We start from the raw sequence: 26,028 nt of genomic DNA, 5'->3' as shown, positions 1-26,028 counted from the left end.
ATTGGCTGCTCCACCCTGTCGCCAGATCTTTTGACTTGAGCGGCCGTGCAAAGATCCGGAGCGATGCGGGTGCCCGGGAACAGATAAGTATAATGTATTTGGGGGGGGGGAGGCATTAATTAGGGGTTGGATCACCCTTTTAAGCCACATGTTAAAAGCGGGAGCCTGGCATTGACCAATAGCTGGGCTATTACCGGCAGGATTGGAGATAAGCTTGATTCTGGCTCTTTAACCCCTAGATGCCACAATCAATAGTGAGTGGGGCATCTAGCCTGCTAGACAGAGGAAGGGGGCGCCCTTTTTTTACCACCACCCTGCACGTCTCAGTGGCTCTGTATTTAAAAGCATATTCCAGGATTGGGTCCCCCTAATGTGTGGTACTGAAGGAGAGAGTCACCTGCTTCCCACTGCCCCGATCCTGCGCCCTGGATCTGATCGGCACCTTCCAGGGTCACGTGCACCGCTGCAGCCAATGACTGGCCTTAGTACTGATGTGCCCCCTAGTGGCACATGCTGCTTGGGGAACCGACCCTGCTGATGCCAGTCATTGGCTGCAGCGGTGAATGTGTCCCTGCCGGACTAAACAACTCGGGGACCGGAAGGTCACTGAACAGAACTAGGACACCGGACTGAAGGGGCGGGAAGGAGTATGATTCCGTACTTGGTTACCATATGCTAGAGCAGGGATGTCCAACATGCGGCCCTCCAGCTGTTACAAAACTACAACTCCCAACATGCCCTTATCTGTAGGCAACAGCTGGAGGGCCGCAGGTTGGGCATCCCTGTGCTAGGGGTCTTGCTTGAAAACGGACCCGATCCTGGAATACCCCTACAAGGGGTTAAGGAGGCCTTGAATACTTGTTTGTGGCCCCGAGGACTCTGCATGAGACAACACTCAGCACAAACACTCTGCTGCATCGTGTTTGTTTCAAAATCTGTTTAAATACGAAACGTGAAAGTCAAACTTCCTGCACAAACAGGACCGAGCTCCAAGAGCATCGCTCATAACGGCGTGTGCTCAGCGTCAGGAGAGCAGCGCGAAAGCCTCCAGCACACAGGACATCACCCCCCTCTCAGCTAAAGACACTTCAGCGACAATACTCCGGGATCTCGCTATCGGGCCACGCGCACGCGATGCTTATTATGCGCAGAAAATCCACAGCGTGATACAGTATCGGCTGAGCAGACGAGATTTACAAAATCTCATCTACAGGGTGTGGAACTTTTCCGCGCGGTAATTGAGCCGTGGTGCGAGTGACAAATGGTTTGCGAGGATTTTCAGTGCAGATTTCGCGCTTTGCGATGCAAATAGTAACGCATGCAGATTTTGGTGTGGAAATGCAACGAAATCTGCATGAAAGTCGGGGTGGAAAATCTGCAGAAACTACGCTGCGGTGTGCGTGTACCCTTAAAGGGGTTATCCGACAGTATAAACTGCGCCCCCCCCTCACAGTGAATATACTTACCTGGCTCCCTCCCGTGTGCGCGTTCCGTTTCCATATGTTCGCAAGTCGGTTCCGCAAAAAAATAGAACATGTCCTATTCTTGACCGTTTTGCGGATGAGGACAGGCATTGCTACAATGGATCCGCAAAAAGTAACGATTGCAAAATACATACGGTCGTGTGCATGAGCCCCAATTTTGTAGAAGCCCCTCCTTTCCATGGCTCCTCCCGATCCTGCAATTTCACGGCTGCACTGTGCAATATGTCATTGGCGCATGCGCAGCACAGTACTTTTGAAGAATGTGCTGTACTGCGCATGTGCTGATTACCTACAGCATGATGCAGGAGGAGGACACAAAGGCCTGGCCGTGTCAATTGGCCATGGGAAGGTGGGGCTGCAACAGAATGGCGGCGGAGCTAGGGTGCACCTTTGGTGCAATTAACAGCTCATTCACATAATGAACTATAAACCATCTCTGCGGCCCTACCAGGCATTACGTTTGGTGAAATTCCTGACGACGGGCCCCTTCGAGGTCCTGTACTAAAGGGGCACTATATGGCACCACAGTGATTGTGTCCTTTAGGAGGAGGGGACATTCACGTGGCGGCGCACTAATTAGTGATGTCACAGCTAATTATCTTCTTCCGAAAACCACAGGAACACAAACATCCGGATGTGAATGCGAATAAACAGGACTGCTAGTCATGAGACCAGGAAGGTTTATCATAGGGTCAACCGCAGGCGTCAGGTCTCTCCTGAGATGCAGGATGATGAAAGTCTCCTGAGATCTTCCAAGTGAATGTCCACGCTGGACCGTATCCAGATTAGACGCCACACATGGTACAAGAGGTGGAAAAGGACTATACTCAAGGGTCACATCTATCTGACTCTATAATACTATAGTAACATAGTATAACTGGCCTTCCAACAGTCCCGGATCCTGCAGGACAGTCCCCGATTCCTAGGCACTGTCCTGCTGTCCTAGGAAGGCGGCCATAGTCCTGATTTTACCTGTATCTGCATCTTCAGGAGCCAACTATAGCTGAATACAATGGTGAAGTAGGTGGGTGTCCGTTCCCAGCTCCACCATTCACCCTGCGACCCCCTACCATCAATGCGGACACAATGGGGTGAGGTCACCGTGTCCGCGGCGAGCCACAGACCGCACTGCCTGGAAGATTCTTACACGGAGGGATGAGCTACGTTCGGCGCGGGTACGGCGAAGGCAGTAATGGGGCATAATACTGCATGGGGAGGCACTAAGGGCGCATCGTATAGCAGGGGGGCACTAAGAGGGATCATACTGTGTGTGAGGTACTAAGGGGGCATAATACTGCAATCATACCATGCCAGGGGCACTAATGGGGCATCATACTGTGTAGGGGGCAATAAGGGGGCACAAAACCGAGAGAGGAAGCACTAAGAGGGCATCATATTGCTTGTGGGCGCACTAAGAGGGATTCTACTGTGTGGGAGACTAAGGGGGCATGATACCATGCCAGGGGCCTTAATGGGGCATCATACTGTGTAGAGGGCACTAAAGGGGCATAATACTGAGTGGGAAAGCACTTAGGGGGCATCATATTGTACGAGAGCCCTGAGAGGTATGATACTGTGGGGGGACTAAGGGGGCTATCATACTGTGTGTGAGGGCTAAGGGGGTATCATACTGTGGTTTTGAGGACTACGGGGCATATACGGCATTGAACCACTAAAGGCAACATCATCCATGGCCATGGGACTAGGTGCATTATACTGTGTAGGGTGCACTAAGGGGGCATAATACTGAGTGGGGAAGCACTAAGGGGGCATCATATTGCATGGGGGCGCTAAGAGGGATCATACTGTGTTTGGGGGACTAGGGGGGACATAATACTGCATGGGGAAGCCCTAAGGCAACATCATACTATGCCAGGGGCACTAATGGGGCATTATACTATGTGGGGGCATCATACATTAGCCAGAGGTATTAAAAGGGTATTGTTCTGTGTAGGGGGGGATAATTACTGTCTGGAGGTACTTTTACTGTGTGGCGGGCACTAAGAGGACATTCTCACTGTGTTGGAGCACCACTATTCTGTGTGGGACACAACGTGGCACTATTACGGTGGGGGGCCCTGGGCGGGATTTAAGGATAGGAATGAGACTGCTGTTGTCCCTCTTTACAGGAGGTATGGCTTAGGCGATCCCATCCATACTGGTGTCAACCGGAGTGGATACTATAAACTAACTGCCAGACGTCTCCCCTAACCTCGGCTGAACCCTCACGGTGGTGTGCATACCGCTGTCAGTGTAGGGAAGAATTGCGAGCATGCGATGATAATTAGCTGTCTTTTACCTGCACCGCGACTTACGGATGAGTAATATTAGTATTGGGATAATCTGCGGTGATGTGTTGTTGTGAGACATGAGTAATAGCGGTACTATGATACTCACTGTTTGCACTTCTGTAGTCACTGAACCACGTGCAATACAGAACCACCTAAACTAAACAAATCTCCCTCCTCCACTCACCTAGTGGTGCACATAGATGTGAGGCTCCACAGCAATCTGCCCAATACCATCCCTACAGTGAAGCATGGTGGTGGCAACATCATGGTGTGAGGTGTTTTTCAGTAGCTGGGAGCCTGGGACAGGACGACTGGTCAGGGTTGAGGGAAAACGGAATGGAGCAAAGTACAGAGATATTCTTAATAAAGACCTGATCCAGAGTGCTCTGGTCCTCAGACAGGGCTGAAGGTTCACCTTCCAACAAGACAATGACCCTAAGAACACAGCCAAGACAACACAGGAGAGACTTAGGAACAACTGTGAATGTCCTTGAGATACCCAACTAAAACTTTCTGGAGAGACCAGAAACTGGCTGTCCACCAACAGTCCCCATCTAACCTGACAGGGCTTGAGAGGATCTGCAGAGAAGAATGTCAAAAATCCCCAAATCCAGGTGTCCACCTTGTGGCATCATACCTAAGAAGACCAGAGGCTGGAATCGCTGTCAAAGAGTCTTCAACTAAGTCCTGAATAAAGGGTCAGTGCAAGATTTTAGTTTTCCCTTCTCAATAAATTAGTGAAGATTTCTAACATTCTGTTCTCACCTTCCCATTAAGGGGTACTGAGTGCAGAATTATGGGGAAAACTTGAACTTTTTTTATATTTTAGCAACATAATAAAATGTGACATCTCTGCAGACATAGCAATGGTCTTCAGAGGAGTAACTTGAAGCTCCTTAGCCCCCAACCCAAAATCTGTAAGACTGGCCCATACACAATACACACATAACAGGCTTTGGCAAGTGTGCATATGTTCTGAATTGGGATAAGGAAATCTCCCTGAGAACAAAAGTATCAGACATGTTGAAATCCAACTGCTTGATCATTATCTTCCCCAACATCTGCTATCGGAGGAAAGGAGGCCCCCATACTCCTTAGCTGATTGCCGGTCTTGCAGACATTAATGAGTTCCACTGATACACATCTAATGTGCAAGGTCTGCTTAACAGGGTTCCTACAAAGTCAGGTACCATGGCCTGGTGTCACATTCAGGTGTGGGAGGGAAACACCACAACGAACATAGGAGGGAAAGGGGTGAGGTAATAAGGCCTGGAAACTAGGGAAAGGAGATGGACAACTCCTAGTAAAACCTTAATCAAAGTCCTGACTAACTACCAGTATGAACAGACCCCAGAGGTAGGTGAGTTCATACACTGGAATACCTAGTGTCCTAACTCACCCTATAGAACCCTGGTACTAATGTCAGGACTGAGACAACCTTCTCCTCCAAAAGGAAGGACGAACAGGAGTCTCCCTCAGGCCTTAATACAAATGACAGGGACATGCAACACACAAAATAACCCAAACAAAATACAAAAGGGAAAGAAAACACTTAAAGGGAGTCTTTCACCTAATCTGAGCGTTTTAGACCGCTCAGATCAGGTTATAGACTCTTTAACCCTCATTACGATCATACCTTTCTCTTATGTGTCCCTCGCCCAGATAATGAAAATAACACTTTTTAAACTTATGCAAATTACCTTCTGAAGGTGCCCAGGGGCGGCGTTACTGGGCGATGTGCCCAGAAAAACACACCTCCAGCCGGCGGACGTCACGAGCGGCACCAGAGGACGGCGGGCTGGGAACTGGCCCGCACCTGCGCACTGCTCTGCCCATTATGGGCAGAGGAACATCTTCATATTGCGCATGCGCCGGCCGGCTGTCTTTAGTTGGCCGGCGCATGCGCAATATGAAAAGCTGTTCATCTGCCCATAATGGGCAGAGCAGTGCGCAGGTGCGGGCCAGTTCCCAGCCCGCCGTCCTCTGGTGCCGCTCGTGACGTCCGCCGGCTGGAGGTGTGTTTTTCTGGGCACATCGCCCAGTAACGCCGCCCCTGGGCACCTTCAGAAGGTAATTTGCATAAGTTTAAAAAGTGTTATTTTCATTATCTGGGCGAGGGACACATAAGAGAAAGGTATGATCGTAATGAGGATTAAAGAGTCTATAACCTGATCTGAGCGGTCTAAAACGCTCAGATTAGGTGAAAGACTCTCTTTAACTTCAAGTGGCTATGGCAGCACCAGGAACTCAGCCGTGATCGACACACCAGCAATCCACAACTCCAACAGAATCTATAAACCGCATAGCATAGTGGGAGAAACAACAATAAATAGAGAAGATTAAATGACCATAAGAGCCACACCTGGGGAGAGAAGAAACACCACAGACGTCATTTGATCCAAACGGAAAACATGTCAGATCAAACTACATGTTGCCAATCTAACCGATCTCCTGCCACATGTCGCAGGAACGTCCGTGACAGTACCCCCCCTTCTATGGGTGACCTCCGGGCACCCAGGACCAACCTTATCTGGATGAGACCTTTAAAAGGCTTTCACCAAACGACTGGCATACACGTCAGATTCCGGTACCCACATCCTCTCCTCTGGTCCATAACCCTTCCAGTGAATAAGATACTGAAGAGATCTATGGAGAACTCGAGAGTCAATAATCTTGGCGATCTGGAATTCCAAACTGCCATCCGCCATGACAGGAGCGGGTGGCAAGGAAGACGACTCCAAAGGTTCAACATATTTCTTCAACAAAGATTTGTGAAACACATTATGAATTTTCAGGGCCTGAGGGAGTTCAAGACGAAAAGCTACAGGATTAATGATGGCAGTGATCTTATATGGACCAATAAATCTTGGACCCACTTTCCAAGAAGGAACCTTCAACTTAATATTTCTTGTGGAGAGCCACACAAAATTACCCACTCTTAGGTCCGGACCTTTCATATCTTTCCTGTCAGCCACATGTTTATGCTTGTTACCCATATTCATCAAGTTATTTTGAATTTTCAGCCATATAAAAGACAATGATGATGAAAAACGTTCTTCCTTAAGGATACCGGAAGTATCCGAACCAGAGAATGTGCCAAATTATGCCACAAAAAACGGCAACTTACCAGTGGTCTCCTGTCTACGATTGTTTATGGTAAACTCTGTCAAAGACAAAAACGAGGACCATTCCTCCTGATTCTCAGAGACAAAACATCTCAAGTAAGTCTCTAGACTCTGATTAGTGCGCTCCGTCTGTCCGTTTGACTGATGATGAAAAGCAGAAGAAAAAGACAGTTGTATCCCCAGCCAAGTACAGAACGCTTTCCAGAATCTGGACACAAACTGAGTCCCACGATTCGAGACCACGTCAGAGGGAATGTCATGGAGTTTCACAATGTTGTCAGCAAACACTTGTGCAAGTCTTTTAGCATTAGGTAGGCCCAGCAATACTATAAAGTGCACCATTTTACTAAAACGATCAACTACCACCAGAATAACTGTCTTTTCAAACGAATTAGGCAGGTCAGTAATAAAATCAATAGACAAGTGAGTCCATGGTCTGGACGGTATGGGCAACAGAAGTAGAGATCCGGAAGGTTGAGTATGTGTCAATTTAGCGCGTGCACAGATACTACAGGCCGACATCCATTCAAAAACCTGAAGATGACAGCTGGTAGTCCAAAAACTGCACCTCATGTACAGCAAAAACACACTTCTCTAATTTTGCGTAATTTATTATCTCTTAGGATCTGTAACACCTGTCTAACGTGATCCTGATGTATCTCCACGTCTGGAGAATAAATTAGAATGTCATCCAAATACACGACTACAAACCTCCCCTCAAGGTGATGAAAAATGTCATTCACAAAATGCTGGAAAACCGCAGGAGCATTAGTCAACCCAAAAGGCATGACTAGGTTCTCAAAGTGCCCCTCAGGAGTATTAAAAGCCGTCTTCCATTTATCCCCTTCCTTGATCCTAACCAGATTATATGCCCCCCTTAAGTCCAACTTGGAGACCACTTTGGCACCAACAATCTGGTTGAACAAATCAGGAATCAAAGGAAGAGGGTAAGGATCACAGACAGTAATCCGATTGAGCTCACGGAAATCCAGGACATGGCCGAAGACCTCCGTCCTTTTTTTTTAACAAAGAAAAACCCTGCTGCCACTCGAGACTTGGAAGGTCTTATCTCAGTAATATACTCTCTCATGCTGTTCTTTCGGGTCCAGAAAGGTTATCTAACCTAGATTTGGGCAATTTAGCTCCGGGAATAAGGTTGATAGGACAATCATATTCCCGATGTGGAGGTAAATCCTAACATCCACGCTCAGAAAATACATCGGCGAAATCAGATATAAAAGAGGGTAATGTCTTAGTAGTTAAAGCACAAAAATATATATTCAGACAATTGTCAATGCAATAATCACCCCAATCCAGAATCTGTCTAGTTTACCAATCAATAGTTGGATTGTGCTTTCTTAACCACGGTAAACCCAGAACCACCAGAGCAGGGAGACCCTCCAACACAAAACACAAGATAAATTCCTGATGAAAGGCACCCACTCTTAATATAATATCATGCACCACTTGAGATAAACACTTCGGAGTTAGAGGTGCAGAATCAATAGCAAAAACAGAAATGGTTTTCTCTAATGTAACTCACTCGGTGACAACCCGTGCATACGGACGAACGGAGCATCAATCAGGTTCACCCCAGCCCCGCTGTCGATAAACACCTCAATCCCTACAGTCTTGGACTTTAGCGCCACCTCAGCAGTCAGGAGAAATCAGGCACTACCAGTCAAAGACACTTAAAAGCGGATCCAGGAGTAGCTCCCCCTAATTGCATGGGTTCGTCCCCAGACATAAACCCAAGAGTAGCTTCACCCAAAGTGTCAGAGAAAGACGATACATTATGTGATAGCACGTCCTGAGAGTGAGGACCCCTAGATCTCTCTCTCTCAGGCGTCTATCAATGCGTACTGCAAGAGACATAGCAGCCTCCAGAGACTCAGGATTCTCATGAAAGGCCAAAGTGTCCTTCAGCCTCTCTGGGTGTGGGAGGGAAACACCACACGGAACATAGGAGGGAAAGGGGCGAGGGAATAAGGCCTGGAAACTAGGGAAAGGAGATGGACACCTCCTAGTGAAAACCCTAATCAAAGTCCTGACTACCAGTATGAACAGACCCCAGAGGTAGGTGAGTGCATACGTGGCCTAACTCACCCTATAGGACCCTGGTACTAATGTCAGGACTGAGACAACCTTCTCCTCCAAAAGGAAGGACGAACAGGAGTGGGAGAAGCAACAATAAATAGAGAAGGTTAAATGACCCTAATAGCCATACCTGGGTAAAGAAGGTGTACCAAGCACCAGAAACAACACAGACGTCATTTGATCCAAACAGAAAACATGTCAGATCAAACCACATGTTGCCAGTCTCACCGATCTCCTGCCACCTGTCGCGGGAACGTCCGTGACACCTGGGTATGACAACTGATGCAACCCCCGGAGGAGCAGTGGATGGGAGTGGTAGTGGCATGCAATAAGCATTCACAGCGGCAATCCTCACGCCGATGCTCCCTAGGGCCAGGGCAGTGATAGGAGAACGCACCTTTTCTTCCCTCGCGGCACACCCTGTCTGATGGTAGTTGGGGTGCCCTTGGTGTTAAGGCCGGAGATGTAGGTGCTGTAGCCGGCGTATGGCGGAGTCAGTAACCAAGCCAGTTGTAGAAGATAAACAACTCTTTACTTAAGTGCAGAATTGGAGTTGTAGTACATTCAACAATATCAAAACATCATTCCAATCAATTCTCAGTGCAAATCTTCCCAGATAGCAATGTATGGATACAGACTAGGATGGGGATTGTAGTACTCCTTCCCTCTATCTCTCCAACGTCTCTCTCTGCAGAATCTAGCAATATTATTCTGGCTGTAATTCCCAGGCTGAGGGGCACGGGATTACAATACGGTGGGCCAGACCGTGTCCGAGTGTGAGGTGTCTTAGCAATGTCCGTCTCACTGCAGTAAAGTCTCCATCAGCCTTAAACAGCCAATACCTTACTGACTGACTCCAGTGCTCGGCCATGCAGATTCTGGACATTATAGTTCTCTCCTTTCTCTTTTCCTGGACTAGAGAGGGCTTGCTTCATGCAAATATCCTCAGAGACAGAGATTCTCTGGAACTCAGGCCTAGTGGAGTGAGCACATGGAGCCTCTCCTCACTTCCTCCACTAGCACACTACCAACTGAACTAGGGGCGGACCTAAGTCCAACACCTAGCTTACTACAGGGGCAGAGTCAGGATTATTAACCCTGACTAATCCATACAGAGAGATGCTGGTACATTACAAGCCATTAACATATTAATTAACATTACACAACAAAAACTGCACATTCTGTAGTGGGATACTGCTGGTGTTTGTTGTGTATCATGAGAAGGGAGGTAGAAAACTGATTTTAGATTGTCAGGAGTCACAGGGGGATTTCTGGTCCTGATGGAGTCTTCCTCTGATGCGTTCAGGATAATTACGGATCGTGCAGTTTCTATTGCACCATCCTTCTGTATGTCAGCGACACTTTCTGTTGGCAGAACTGGAAATATGAGCTCTGGCATCTCAGCGCCTACACTTAGGAGGCTATGGAGCATACAACTACTCCAGTAACCGAGACGGGTGCGACTCCGCTCAGACAACAGAGGATCCGTCTGCCGCCATAGGAAAAGACAGAAAAGCGTAGGTCGTTCTTCAGGGAATGCATTGGCTCTGTCTCCCCTGCATTTCCAGGGCCAGCTTATGATTATATTATGTCTCCAACTGAACCGTAGGTAGAAAAATGCAGGAAACACACGCACTATGTCTCTCTTGCATTGCCAATCTACCCATGTGCAGCCATGATTCAGCATCAACCTATAACAGAGTTGTCATACCAGCTCCCCTGCCCTTCTCTCCTCTGCCACCCTCTGTCCCATACTCAGCGCATCCCTCCTGTGCCACCTTGTCTGCCTGGCATGCTGTATTGGGCCATGGTCCACTTGGATCAGCCAATGTTCAGCTAACCCAGGGCCCTCCGCCCCCCTCCGGCATCCCGTGCCTGAGCAACAGTGTCATTCTGTTCATTGCACCCTGCCGGACTGTATTCCTGGCTTCTCGTCCTTTGACCTCGCAACCTGCCTGCTGCTCGTCTTCACCGCCTCCTGGTCACCCTCAGCCCGCCTGACTACGACTACGGTCTACCGCATTTATACCATGTCCTGGTGTTATTTCCTAGCATCACACCGGCTGCTGCTGCTGCTAACAGAGACTACTCCTACAGTTGAGACCTCGGGGTTCAATGCGTCGAAGTCCAGATCCCCGTATAGGGGTTAATGGGTGGATACTCTGCTCCCAGCATCAGCTCCCAGTCCAATCCCTTGCATCAAAACGGGGTCACAGCAGCTTCGTAAAACCGTAAATGACCGGAATGTCCCCCGGTAATGAGAACAGGCCCGATGCTCCATAGAGCTCAATCTACGTACATATATATATATATATATATATATACACTGATAGAGATGGTGGGAGCCGGGACAGAAGTTATGTGCAGCCCTCTGCTAACTCAGCGCCGAAATAATGTGCGAGTCAGGAGAAAAGGATGAATCCCGCTGAGAGGAAATGATCCGCCTATTATCTTCTTATTACAGTTCACCTGGGAGGCAGATGATGCAGAACACTGTGCTCCCATCTTCAGGGATACTGTGTCCCGTAGACCTTGACCATCAGTATCTGACTGGCAGGGGTCCGACACCCCACACCCCCACCCCCACCGTACAGCTGTTCTGCAGTAGCTCTGGTGTCTGAACCACACAGCGCCCTCCATCGTATAGTGGACGGAGCTGGTTACTGCAGCGCTGCACTTACCAACTCCGACCACTACACAATGGAGGGCGCTGTGCAGTTCCGACACCAGAACTACTCTCAAACAGCTGATCGGTAGGGTGTCGGACCCCCATCAATATTAAAATCCTGCGCACAGCACTTGTCCATGAGCTGTGTGGTTATGCTGCACTACCCGACACGGCCTATGGACAAGAGTGGTGCTGTTTCTCCCACAAACCCCTTTAAGGAGTCTATGCTGAGCGCATTAGCAGAGGGTGCACGTATTTATAGACACTGCCACCATTTATAGCATCTGATTTTTACTGAATGTCTTGCCTAATGCATTGCACTGGAGATTGTATTTCCCAAATGCATTTAGCGCGGTGTGCGACAACCGCTACGGCCCGTCACTCCGCACACAACAGAAAAGAAGAAAACCGTATGCCGGAAATGTGAAGCTTCTGTATTCTGCGCTAGGGTGTGAGGTTCATTCTGAGGACTGGTATTCCAGTAATGTACAGTATTTATAGACATGACCGCTCTGATGTCATCGCTGCCGTGAAAGGTGCCGCCCAGTGTCGTGGGTTTCAGGCACCGGTCCTAAAGCTAGGGCTACTGGGCGATACGTGTCCCATGACGCACTGCGACATCACCTCTAACGATGGTCGATTTGGTTCTGTTCTGACCCGGGACCTTAAGCCGCGTCAATACAACTATTGCAAAAAATCCTAAATCCGAATTTTGGTCGCAAGGCTAGGACGACATTGCAATGTTGGTCGCAACTCATTAAGGTGATTGGGGTCGTGACGCATGTCGCATAGTCAAAGATCACAATGCGGCACGAGAAGCACATTACACGGCCAAATATCACAATGTAGCGCTGCAGCATCGCAACGGATGAAAGTGAATGGTGCAAATATCACAGTATAGCACTGGGGTCGCAACGCACATCGCACAGCTAAAAATCACAATGTAATGCTTCAGCATCGCAACGGATGAAAGTGCATGGGGGTTACATCACACAGGCAAAGATCACAATGTAGTGCTGCAGCATCGCAACTGATAAGTGAATGGGGTCGCAACGCACATTACACACCAGAGACCGCACTCCTGCAGCATCACGATGGACGAAAGTGAATTGGGTCATTGCACAGGTAAAAATCGCAATGTAATGCTTTAGCATCGCAACGGATGAAAGCGAATGCGGTCGCAACGCACATACCTCGGCCAAAGATCACAGCGCAGCAGTATCGCAAGTGATGAAATTGAATGGGGTGGCGACAAATATTGCAGAATGTAACGCTGCAGCATTGCAACGGGATGAAAGTGAATGGTGTCGCAACACGCGTCCAAAGATCACAGTGCAGCGCAGCGGCGGCATCGCAACTGATTAAAGTGAACTGGGTTGCAACGCACATAGCACGGACAAAGATCACAATGTAACACCGCGGCATCGCCACTGATGACTCCACCGCAACATGACGGTTGCAAGAAATACAAACCTGCTGATTTTCTGGTGACTGTCGTATGACGCCCCCAACCACTTTCACCGCTACACTGTGATCACAGTGTAGTCCCAGCCCTAATGCTGATCGGGGCCCCCGGGGACACGTCCCACTCACACGGCATCTTTTGACAAAGGAATTGGGTGCGGATTCTGCACCAAGTCGCCAGCGGCCGCGCGGACTCCGCCTCCTACTGTTTTCAATACTAGGCTGCGTTGACTTTAATGTGACTGCGGCGGTTCACAGCCATCAGCTTTTCCACCTTTCAGAGCACGTTCACACCTGCAGGATACCCTGCGCGTTACCCGGGACTACTACGGTACCACAAAATCATCCAAGCAACAAAAACTTGGGGATCTCTGCCAAAGGGCGAGAAGCAGTCCGCGCTAGGACTTGGAACAAACAGTTCTACAATATGTGGAAATTCATCAGCACGTTCAAGGATTCTGCTTGCTGTCAGTGAATGAAAACATTCTCGTTTACAACCAGAGGCTTGACAAACCTAAAGGCTCATATGCAAAAAACATATGTTTCTTCCACTTCCATTCCGTTGTTTTTTTTTTTACAGGCCCGTACAGGCTCATTTCAATGGGGCTTGCAAAAAAAAAAAAAAACGGAAATGACTGTGTGCATTCTGTGTCCGTATTTCCGCATGTCCGTTCCACAAAAAAATAGAACATGTCCTATTCTTGTCCGTTTTGTGGATCCGCCAAAAAAAAAGGGCTGCAACGTGCATGTCACACCGATGTAATTCTTGTTTTTGCGAATCCGTGTTTTGCAGACCGCAAAATACATACGGTCGTGTGCATGAGCCCTAATACTGAGAGGTTTTAGAAGGGCATATCTGCCTTCACTTCTGACAGTTTGGTACAATGTATCAGGGAAGGCTTCATGGGCTACCTAAAGTTATTCCTTCCCACAGATGGGGGATAACTACTAGTGTGGTCCTACGGTAGGTCAGGGGGCCCCGAAATGAATGGAGCTGCAGGGTGAGCCCCTGTGGGACTGCCAGGTCCAGCGCTGCTCCCTGCACTTCTATAGAGAATGAATGGAGCGGCTCGGCACATGCTCAACCTGCAGCTCCATTCATTTCAGGGGAGACCCCCATTCTCAAGATCAGTGCGGGGGGGGGGGGGGGGTCCCAGCTCTAATAGTTACCCCTGTCCTACGGATAGGGAATAACTCGAAATAACTGGAATACCCCTTTAAGGCTGTCTACCTCACACAATGAATGCAGTGGCAGCAAACTCTCGAAGAAAAAAAATGCTCTGAACGACGTTCTCATTCACTGACAGCAAGCAGAGATATTGAAAGAGGCAATGGATCAAAACATAAAGCATTTTGGAAAGTTGCAGAACGTCTCATAGCATAATGATTACGGGACCACTGATACTGTGTTTCGCCCGGCGCAGTGCCTTAGGGGGCGGGGCATGACACATCCACTCCTATGTCATGCTCCGCCCTCTCAGGCTTCGGGGATTTTTAATGCATTATTTACATAAAACAGGTAAAACTCCGGATTCAATCTTTCCTAGCCTCTCCTGACATGGCCGGCTATTCCCCGACTGCGCTGAATGCCCGGGGAACGCCTTCAGCTACGATCTGCACTGGCGTAAATGACAGGTTGAGGGCTCGTTCGGTGACGGTCGCCCTCTGCACAGCGTGGCGCACATCTGTCTTTGGTTTACTGCTGATGCGCTCGTTGCAGTGGGGTGGGGGGGGGTGAAGCCGGCGGCTGCTGCATGGTGCAGGCTGTAAACAATGGGCAGGTGCAGAGCCGTGATCCTGGCACCCGTTCTCACCCACAAATAACGAGGTGCAGGGTCACCGCCAGAGATTTGTCCGGTAACTGGATATCCCCCCCCGACGGCAGGGTTACCAGGCATTCCTACACTGCAGTAACGTAATACCGCCATCGATTGCCTAAGGCTTATATGGCGGGAGTCATTCACCTCATTACAAAAGCAACATCTCCAGGCAAAGAGGGGTTAATGCCGTACCGCTCTACGCATATAGGGAACAGCAGCAGTGCAGGATTTAAAGGGGAATTACAGGACGTGTCATAGTGGCGGAGCAGAGACCCCCTGTAGTAAATATAAATGGAGCCTGACTACTTATAACCTTTGTGGAACTACAAGTATCAGCATGCACGGAGAGTTGCCTAACTTGTAGCATTACAGCGCTCACTGCCATGCAATCAGATGTAGCAGAGTTGAAATTGACACGGCTACAAAGGGCATCCCTCTCTCAGGGGGGACCCAACACGTCCATGTCTTACACAGGCCCCCCATAGGCTTTAATGGGAAGTGTGTAATTATTTGCGTGCCCTGTGGCGGCGCTGCAGGAAAACTGGACATTTTGGGGTCCCAGACACTGAAAACACACCCCAGTAGCCAACCTGCCATCGGAAAACATGCCTACAAATGTAGCAGAGCTGAACTGGTTATTAACTGCAGGAGGATATATTGCAATATCTCTCTACATTCAGATAGGTTTCCTGCAGTCCCATGTAAAACCCACAGATAACACTTTGCATTATGAGACAAACTGAGCTCTGCTACATCGGCATAAACATACATGTCCTGACGGTCTCTCGGGCTCTTTCTTTCCAGAATCTCTATCACTGCACTATTACTACTCTCAGCATCCCGCCCACTGCTCCACCGTCCTCGCTGACTGTTACTACAGCATAGACGTGCACAGACATCAGCTGCCCCACAGAGGGCGCTGTCATTGGTGATCTGTACATCAATGCATGACCTGGTGGATTTCATCAGGAGCCCGAAGCTTAGTGGTCCTGATGGATAGGTGCAGTGAAGATGCTTTTACTAGTCCTAGTGAGAAAGGTGTAGTGAGCATGCTCTGCAGTGACTACAGGGCAAAAGAGTAGTGAGCATGCTCTGCAGTGACTACAGGGCAAAAGAGTAGTGAGCATGCTCTGCAGTGACTACAGGGCAAAAGAGTAGTGAGCATGCTCTGCAGTGACTACAGGGCAAAAGAGTAGTGAGCATGCTCTGCAGTGACTACAGGGCAAAAGAGTAGTGAGCGTGCTCTGCAGTGACTACAGGGCAAAAGAGTAGTGAGCATGCTCTGCAGTGACTACAGGGCAAAAGAGTAGTGAGCATGCTCTGCAGTGACTACAGGGCAAAAGAGTAGTGAGCATGCTCTGCAGTGACTACAGGGCAAAAGAGTAGTGAGCATGCTCTGCAGTGACTACAGGGCAAAAGAGTAGTGAGCATGCTCTGCAGTGACTACAGGGCAAAAGAGTAGTGAGCGTGCTCTGCAGTGACTACAGGGCAAAAGAGTAGTGAGCATGCTCTGCTGTGACTACAGGGCAAAAGAGTAGTGAGCATGCTCTGCAGTGACTACAGGGCAAAAGAGTAGTGAGCGTGCTCTGCAGTGACTACAGGGCAAAAGAGTAGTGAGCGTGCTCTGCAGTGACTACAGGGCAAAAGAGTAGTGAGCGTGCTCTGCAGTGACTACAGGGCAAAAGAGTAGTGAGCATGCTCTGCAGTGACTACAGGGCAAAAGAGTAGTGAGCGTGCTCTGCAGTGACTACAGGGCAAAAGAGTAGTGAGCATGCTCTGCAGTGACTACAGGGCAAAAGAGTAGTGAGCATAGTCTGCAGTGACTAGTGGGAAAAGAATGCATAGTATGATGGTCCTAGTGGAAAAATAGTAGTGAGCATGCTTTGCTGTGACCAGAGGTGAAAAGTGTAGTGCTCTGCTGGTCCTAGTGGGAAAAGTGTAGTGAGTGTGCTCTGCTGGTCCTAGTGGGAAGAGTAGTGAGTGTGCTCTGCTGGTCCTAGTGGGAAGAGTAGTGAGCATGCTCTGCTGGTCCTAGTGGGGAAAGTGTAGTGAGTGTGCTCTGCTGGTCCTAGTGGGAAGAGTAGTGAGTGTGCTCTGCTGGTCCTAGTGGGGAAAGTGTAGTGAGTGTGCTCTGCTGGTCCTAGTGGGGAAAGTGTAGTGAGTGTGCTCTGCTGGCCCTAGTGGGAAGAGTAGTGAGTGTGCTCTGCTGGTCCTAGTGGGAAAAGTGTAGTGAGTGTGCTCTGCTGGTCCTAGTGGGAAGAGTAGAGAGTGTGCTCTGCTGGTCCTAGTGGGAAGAGTAGTGAGTGTGCTCTGCTGGTCCTAGTGGGAAGAGTAGTGAGTGTGCTCTGCTGGTCCTAGTGGGAAAAGTGTAGTGAGTGTGCTCTGCTGGCCCTAGTGGGAAAAGTGTAGTGAGTGTGCTCTGCTGGTCCTAGTGGGAAGAGTAGTGAGCGTGCTCTGCTGGTCCTAGTGGGAAGAGTAGTGAGTGTGCTCTGCTGGTCCTAGTGGGAAGAGTAGTGAGTGTGCTCTGCTGGTCCTAGTGGGAAGAGTAGTGAGTGTGCTCTGCTGGTCCTAGTGGGAAAAGTGTAGTGAGTGTGCTCTGCTGGTCCTAGTGGGGAAAGTGTAGTGAGTGTGCTCTGCTGGTCCTAGTGGGGAAAGTGTAGTGAGTGTGCTCTGCTGGGTCTAGAGTGAAAAGAGTAGTGAGTGTGCTCTGCTGTCACTAGTGGGAAATTACTGTTTACCAGAAATGGGGGTCTCTCCTTTTTACTGGGCACTCTGACAAGTGAATAAAGGGGTGGTCACAAAGGACTCGGGAACCCCTGGGCATGTGATCGAAGGGGGTCCAGCAGTCAGACCCCCAGCAGTCACATGTGATCGGGGGCCCCAGCAGTCACATGTGATCGGGGGCCCCAGCAGTCAGACCCCCAGCAATCACATGTGATCGGGGGGCTCCAGCAGTCAGACCCCCAGCAGTCACATGTGATCGGGGGCCCCAGCAGTCAGACCCCAGCAATCACATGTGATCAGAGGGCCCCAGCAGTCAGACCCCCAGCAATCACATGTGATCGGAGGGGTCCAGCAGTCAGACCCCAGCAATCACATGTGATCGGAGGCCCCCAGCAGTCAGACCCCCAGCAGTCACATGTGATCGGGGGCCCCAGCAGTCAGACCCCAGCAATCACATGTGATCGGAGGGCTCCAGCAGTCAGACCCCAGCAATCACATGTGATCGGGGGGCTCCAGCTGTCAGACCCCCAGCAATCACATGTGATCGGAGGGCTCCAGCAGCCAGACCCCAGCAATCACATGTGATCGGGGGCCCCAGCAATCACATGTGATCGGAGGGCCCCAGCAGTCAGACCCCCAGCAGTCACATGTGATCGGGGGCCCCAGCAGTCAGACCCCAGCAATCACATGTGATCGGAGGGCTCCAGCAGTCAGACCCCCAGCAATCACATGTGATCGGGGGGGGGGGGGGGCTCCAGCAGTCACATGTGATCAGGGGGCCCCAGCTGTCAGACCCCCAGCAATCACATGTGATCGGAGGGCTCCAGCAGTCAGACCCCCAGCAATCACATGTGATCGGAGGGCTCCAGCTGTCAGACCCCCAGCAATCACATGTGATCGGAGGGCTCCAGCAGTCAGACCCCCAGCAATCACATGTGAGGAGGGCCCCAGCAGTCAGACCCCCAGCAATCACATGTGATCGGAGGGCTCCAGCAGTCAGACCCCAGCAATCACATGTGATCGGAGGCCCCCAGCAGTCAGACCCCCAGCAGTCACATGTGATCGGGGGCCCCAGCAGTCAGACCCCAGCAATCACATGTGATCGGAGGGCTCCAGCAGTCAGACCCCGCAATCACATGTGATCGGGGGGCTCCAGCTGTCAGACCCCCAGCAATCACATGTGATCGGAGGGCTCCAGCAGCCAGACCCCAGCAATCACATGTGATCGGGGGCCCCAGCAATCACATGTGATCGGAGGGCTCCAGCAGTCAGACCCCCAGCAATCACATGTGATCGGGGGGGGGGGGGGGGCTCCAGCAGTCACATGTGATCAGGGGGCCCCAGCTGTCAGACCCCCAGCAATCACATGTGATCGGAGGGCTCCAGCAGTCAGACCCCCAGCAATCACATGTGATCGGAGGGCTCCAGCTGTCAGACCCCCAGCAATCACATGTGATCGGAGGGCTCCAGCAGTCAGACCCCCAGCAATCACATGTGAGGAGGGCCCCAGCAGTCAGACCCCCAGCAATCACATGTGATCGGAGGGCTCCAGCAGTCAGACCCCCAGCAATCACATGTGATCGGAGGGCCCCAGCAGTCAGACCCCCAGCAATCACATGTGATCGGAGGGGTCCAGCAGTCAGACCCCCAGCAATCACATGTGATCGGAGGGCCCCAGCAGTCAGACCCCCAGCAATCACATGTGATCGGAGGGCTCCAGCAGTCAGACCCCCAGCAATCACATGTGATCGGAGGGCTCCAGCAGTCAGACCCCCAGCAATCACATGTGATCGGAGGGCTCCAGCAGTCAGACCCCCAGCAATCACATGTGATCGGAGAGCCCCAGCAGTCAGACCCCCAGCAATCACATGTGATCGGAGGGCCCCAGCAGTCAGACCCCCAGCAATCACATGTGATCGGAGGGCTCCAGCAGTCAGACCCCCAGCAATCACATGTGAGGAGGGGTCCAGCAGTCAGACCCCCAGCAATCACATGTGATCGGGGGCCCCAGCAGTCAGACCCCCAGCAATCACATGTGATGGGGGGGGGGGCTCCAGCAGTCACATGTGATCAGGGGGCCCCCAGCAGTCAGACCCCCAGCAATCACATGTGATCGGAGGGCCCCAGCAGTCAGACCCCCAGCAATCACATGTGATCGGAGGGCTCCAGCAGTCAGACCCCCAGCAATCACATGTGATCGGGGGGGCCCCCAGCAGTTAGACCCCCAGCAATCACATGTGATCGGGGGGCCCCCAGCAGTCAGACCCCCAGCAATCACATGTGATCGGGGGCCCCAGCAGTCAGACCCCCAGCAATCACATGTGATGGGGGGGGCTCCAGCAGTCACATGTGATCAGGGGGCCCCTAGCAGTCAGACCCCCAGCAATCACATGTGATCGGAGGGCCCCAGCAGTCAGACCCCCAGCAATCACATGTGATCGGAGGGCTCCAGCAGTCAGACCCCCAGCAATCACATGTGATGGGGGGGGGTCAGCAGTCAGACCCCCAGCAATCACATGTGATCGGGGGCCCCAGCAGTCAGACCCCCAGCAATCACATGTGATCGGAGGGCCCCAGCAGTCACATGTGATCGGGGGGCCCCCAGCAGTCAGACCCCAGAAATCACATGTGATCGGGGCCCCCAGCAGTCAGACCCCCAGCAATCACATGTGATCGGAGGGCTCCAGCAGTCAGACCCCCAGCAATCACATGTGATCGGGGGGCCCCCAGCAGTCAGACCCCCAGCAATCACATGTGATCGGGGGGCCCCCAGCACTCAGACCCCCAGCAATCCTATAATACATATTACCAGGAACCCCTGGGTCTGGGGCACGTACTATAATACATAGACACACACATATAGCTCTCCTGTGCATACAGTCTATACACGTCTGGTGATCAGACTGTCAGCTCTTGGGACAAGGCTCCCGTCACTCACCGGCGGGGCTCTCCGGCACCACGGTGACCGTCCCGTCCCGGTGGAGCAGCAGGGAGGCCGGGTCCCGTATCCTGGTCCGCGGGGAGCCGCCGGCCAGCCCCCGGGCACACTGGTAGCACACGGCCCACGCCTGCTCCTCATTGATGGGCTGCTCGTAGGATTTCAGCACCTCCGCCAGGGACAGCTCCCCGCGCCCCCCGCCGCTGCTCTTAGCCTGGGCCATACGGGCAGCTCCATCACCGGGCGCGCACCGGGCAGCTCTCCATCAGGAGTCCGGTGCAGGGATGTGCAGGCGCCGCCTCCTGCGAGCCCTCCTACCGGGCACCGTCATCAGCTGGGAGGGGAGGGAGCGGGCGGCGCCCGGGGAGAGGAGCCGGGGTGTACAGGGGGTCTATAGTGTATACTGCCGGAGTATACAGGGGGTCTATAGTGTATACTGCCGGAGTATACAGGGGGTCTATAGTGTATACATGGGGTCTATAGTGTATACTGCCGGGGTATACAGGGGGTCTATAGTGTATACAGGGGGTCTATAGTGTATACTGCCGGGGTATACAGGGGGTCTATAGTGTATACAGGGGGTCTATAGTGTATACTGCCGGGGTATACAGGGGGTCTATAGTGTATACTGCCGGGGTATACAGGGGGTCTATAGTGTATACAGGGGGTCTATAGTGTATACTGCCGGAGTATACAGGGGGTCTATAGTGTATACAGGGGGTCTATAGTGTATACAGGGGGTCTATAGTGTATACTGCCGGGGTATACAGGGGGTCTATAGGGTACACTGCCGGAGTATACAGGGGGGTCTATAGTGTATACTGCCGGGGTATACAGGGGGTCTATAGTGTATACAGGGGGGTCTATAGTGTATACTGCCGGAGCATACAGGGGTGTATATAGTGTATACTGCCGGAGTATACAGGGGTGTATATAGTGTATACTGCCGGGGTATACAGGGGGTCTATAGTGTATACTGCCGGAGTATACAGGGGGTCTATAGTGTATACTGCCGGAGTATACAGGGGGTCTATAGTGTATACAGGGGGTCTATAGTGTATACTGCCGGAGTATACAGGGGGTCTATAGTGTATACTGCCGGAGTATACAGGGGGTCTATAGTGTATACAGGGGGTCTATAGTGTATACTGCCGGGGTATACAGGGGGTCTATAGGGTACACTGCCGGAGTATACAGGGGGGTCTATAGTGTATACTGCCGGGGTATACAGGGGGTCTATAGTGTATACAGGGGGGTCTATAGTGTATACTGCCGGAGCATACAGGGGTATTTCAGAATAGTGAATGGCCGGCACAGTGTATATAGTGTATACTGCCGGAGTATACAGGGGTGTATATAGTGTATACTGCCGGGGTATACAGGGGGGTCTATAGTGTATACTGCCGGAGTATACAGGGGGTCTATAGTGTATACTGCCGGAGTATACAGGGGGTCTATAGTGTATACTGCCGGAGCATACAGGGGTGTATATAGTGTATACTGCCGGAGTATACAGGGGTGTATATAGTGTATACTGCCGGAGTATACAGGGGGTCTATAGTGTATACTACCGGAGTATACAGGGGGTCTATAGTGTATACTGCCGGAGCATACAGGGGTGTATATAGTGTATACTGCCGGAGTATACAGGGGGTCTATAGTGTATACTGCCGGGGTATACAGGGGGTCTATAGTGTATACTGCCGGGGTATACAGGGGGTCTATAGTGTATACTGCCGGAGTATACAGGGGGGTCTGTAGTGTATACTGCCGGAGTATACAGGGGGTCTATAGTGTATACTGCCGGAGTATACAGGGGGTCTATAGTGTATACTGCTGGAGCATACAGGGGTGTATATAGTGTATACTGCTGGAGTATACAGGGGTGTATATAGTGTATACTGCCGGAGTATACAGGGGGTCTATAGTGTATACTGCCGGAGTATACAGGGGTGTATATAGTGTATACTGCCGGAGTATACAGGGGGTCTATAGTGTATACTGCCGGAGTATACAGGGGGTCTATAGTGTATACTACCGGAGTATACAGGGGGTCTATAGTGTATAATGCCGGAGTATACAGGGGTGTATATAGTGTATACTGCCGGAGTATACAGGGGGTCTATAGTGTATACTGCCGGAGTATACAGGGGGTCTATAGTGTATACTGCCGGAGTATACAGGGGGTCTATAGTGTATACTGCCGGAGTATACAGGGGGTCTATAGTGTATACTGCCGGAGTATACAGGGGGTCTATAGTGTATACTGCCGGAGTATACAGGGGGTCTATAGTGTATACTGCCGGAGTATACAGGGGGTCTATAGTGTATACTGCCGGAGTATACAGGGGGTCTATAGTGTATACAGGGGGTCTATAGTGTATACTGCCGGAGTATACAGGGGGTCTATAGTGTATACTGCCGGAGTATACAGGGGGTCTATAGTGTATACTGCCGGAGTATACAGGGGGTCTATAGTGTATACTGCCGGAGCATACAGGGGTGTATATAGTGTATACTGCCGGAGTATACAGGTGTGTATATAGCGTATACTGCCGGAGTATACAGGCACGATGTATACCACTATAGAGAGGACACAACAGAATACCCTTCCTGTCAGATGCCTCCATGCGTTGCCATAGGTGTGAGCTGCAGTACCAGGCACAGCCTACAGAGGAGGGAGGCGCTGTTTTCAGAATATAATGCAGATCTTGTTTCCTTATCTGACGCGGCCTCTTAGTCTGGTAATGGGGAAGAAGAGGTAAGTGACAGCGGAGCACATGGCGGCCCAACCCAGTGCAAAGATCAGAGTGAGCGAGGTGACTGGGCGTGACCTGGCCGGCTGCCCGCCGCCTCACCTCTTCTATACACACGGGTGTTTGATGCCGCCTGCGTGTCGTCCTGTGTACTGTACAGGCTTACAACAAATCCCCATAGATACAGCACCTGAGAGTCTGCTGGGCAAATACTGGGTCTGATACACAGGGCGTGCCAGCGGGCTGTGGCGGGCGATTACACACTGCGTACACGCCCTGGGCCGCCGCTGTGCCTCTACATTTTGGGCATCTTTTGTTTGACTCACAGCCTGTAAATACATTTCCAAGATTGTCTTCTCTAGTGCAGATGGTTCCATTATGAGGGGATCACCTCTCCAGACATTTTCCCCTCTGCATTGTCACGTCCCTCTGTTATTCCTACTAGAAATTCATGAGTTCATTTTCTAGAGGTCCTGGTCAGATAGAGGCGGATTGCTGAGCGTGGACACTCTCGTTCGGATCGGTGACTCGTTTCTGGGGTCGGCATGGGAAGCTCAGACATTTTTTATAAGCTCGGCGGGCCAGACCTGGTTCTCCTTGAAGAGACCCAATGGGGACCTAATGTCAGGCAATGCTCCATGGGAAAAAAATATGCAGACAAGCTCCTCTGGTGTGGCTGGTATGATGGGGCAGAGACTACTCGATGAGATTCCTCAGGATAGGTCATCGATATCAGATGGGCGGGGGTCCGACAAAGGTCATCTGATTGAGGAGGCATCTCCAGGTACTTCCTACATGTCAAGAAGGGACCAGGAAGCAGAGACTGGGAGGGTTAGGGTAAATATGGCTCCTTTTTCCACTGGATGACCCCTCTAATAAATGGGGGGGGGGGGGGACATACAGAGGGTCACATTACTCTTCTGTCCTACCAGGAACCTGGGACACGTTGGGGTCTCCTGGGATGAGGTCATGTGATCCAGTTCCAAAGGGGGCTGCATGTAGCATTTTATCACGTCCCTCCTTCTTCTAGGCGCCCCCTCCCCCGATCACCTTTACCTAGTATCGGCCCCGGGCTCCCCGCCTGGCACAATGGACCTCTGTGTCCTCCATCCCAGCGGTGGGAATTCTGAATGAAGCGCTGGGACTGTGAGGCCATTCTCTATGTAAGAGGAGCCTTTATTTCGGGTCCCACAGGGACCATGGACAAAAGGAAACCAGGAAAGTGGGCAAACCGGCCGGTCTGCTATTGTCGGGCCGTCCTGAGAACGGAGCAGGGGCCCCCGTCTTCTGTTACAGGGAGGACATCTAAAGAGCCACGCCATGATTGATGTACCTGCCCTTTACATCCACTTTCTCTGACCGTCCCATTGAGCTCTGTTCATGCTGAGCTTCCAGGTTCTTAGATAAAGCTCACACGAAGGTGGGACGTAAGGAGGTATTCGCACGTGGCAGATAATGTCTGTGCCTGAGAATCAGTCCCCTCTATCAGTCCCCATGCTCTATCTTTTTGCGGATTTACGGAACGGAACCCCAGAAAGCACTCTGTAGTGTTCCGTTCCGTGCTTCCGTTCCGTATCTCCAGATTTGCGGACTATTGAAGTGAATGGGTCTGCATGCGTGATGCGGAATGCACACGGAACGGTGCCCGTGTATTGCGGGCCCGCAAAAGCGGTCTGCAATACGGCAACGGGCAGCACACGTTCGTGTGAACGAGCCCTAAGGATATGTTCACTCAGCGGAAACGCACGTCGGAAAGATCCATCGTGTATGTTTGCTATGGAACCTACTAAAGAAATCTAAGGCTGACCCTTGGATTTCTGCCGCGGTTTGCAAAGCCACGGAATCCACCCACGAATAACCCATTGAATGGGCCTAATCCCCATGTGGCTCTGAACAAGAAGACTTAGGCCTCGTTCACATCTTCGTTTTGGATCCGGCGCAAATGCCAGCTGTCGGCCGATGTGTGCAACGTTTTTTTGTCCGGCCAAAACACTGCATTTATACTGGAAATTGGCGGGAAGAGGGAGTGCACGGCGTGGGATGACGGCGTGCCGGGGGTGGGACGAGGGAGTGCCGGGGGTGGGACGAGGGCGTGCCGGGGGTGGGACGACGGCGTGTCGGGGTGGGACGACGGCGTGTCGGGGGAGTGCCGGGGTGGGACAAGGGTGTGCCGGGGTGGGACGAGGGCGTGCCGGGGTGGGACGAGGGTGTGCCGGGGGTGGGACAAGGGCGTGCCGGGGGTGGGTAGACGGCGTGCCGGGGGTGGGACGACGGGGTGCAGGGGGCTGGCAAATTTACTAGTGGACATACATGTTGGCACAAAGCCCCTGGCCGGTGTTGTTTTTACCGTCAGGCGCAAGGGCTGCCATAGATGTGCCTAATTTATAAATTAGACAAATCTTAGGGCAGGGCAAGGGGGAAACTAAGACTGGCATAGAAAGCAAATGTGCCCAACTATCTTTCCTCTAAAGGTCAGAAGACCCCGGGCCTCTACTTCTAGTGATGGCATACCCGAGTGGGCACAACTACAACCTAGAGGCTGAGGCTTTCACAAAACTACAACTCCCAGCATGCAGCAGTCATTTTTGAGTTGAATTCCAGTGACCTAGAAACCAGGGATCAGCAACCTTCGGCATTCCAGCTGCTGTGACACTACAACTC

General features: G+C 51.3%; 1 protein-coding gene across 1 annotated transcript in view; it reads right to left on the bottom strand.

Annotated features, from left to right (window-relative positions):
- SPIRE2 (spire type actin nucleation factor 2) overlaps window positions 1-20,910 on the bottom strand; it is a 45,449-nt gene extending 24,539 nt beyond the window's left edge. Inside the window, 1 exon segment of the mRNA XM_044270177.1 lies at window positions 20,612-20,910. Within this exon segment, the coding sequence (XP_044126112.1) occupies window positions 20,612-20,834 (223 nt within the window). The 5' untranslated portion in view covers window positions 20,835-20,910.
- Between the last annotated feature and the right edge of the window lie 5,118 nt (window positions 20,911-26,028).

This window comes from Bufo gargarizans, chromosome 10 (assembly GCF_014858855.1).
Source record: "Bufo gargarizans isolate SCDJY-AF-19 chromosome 10, ASM1485885v1, whole genome shotgun sequence".
Lineage (NCBI taxonomy): Eukaryota > Metazoa > Chordata > Amphibia > Anura > Bufonidae > Bufo > Bufo gargarizans.
The sequence above is the reverse complement of the archived record's forward strand: the minus strand, read 5'-3'. Positions and strand labels throughout refer to the sequence as shown.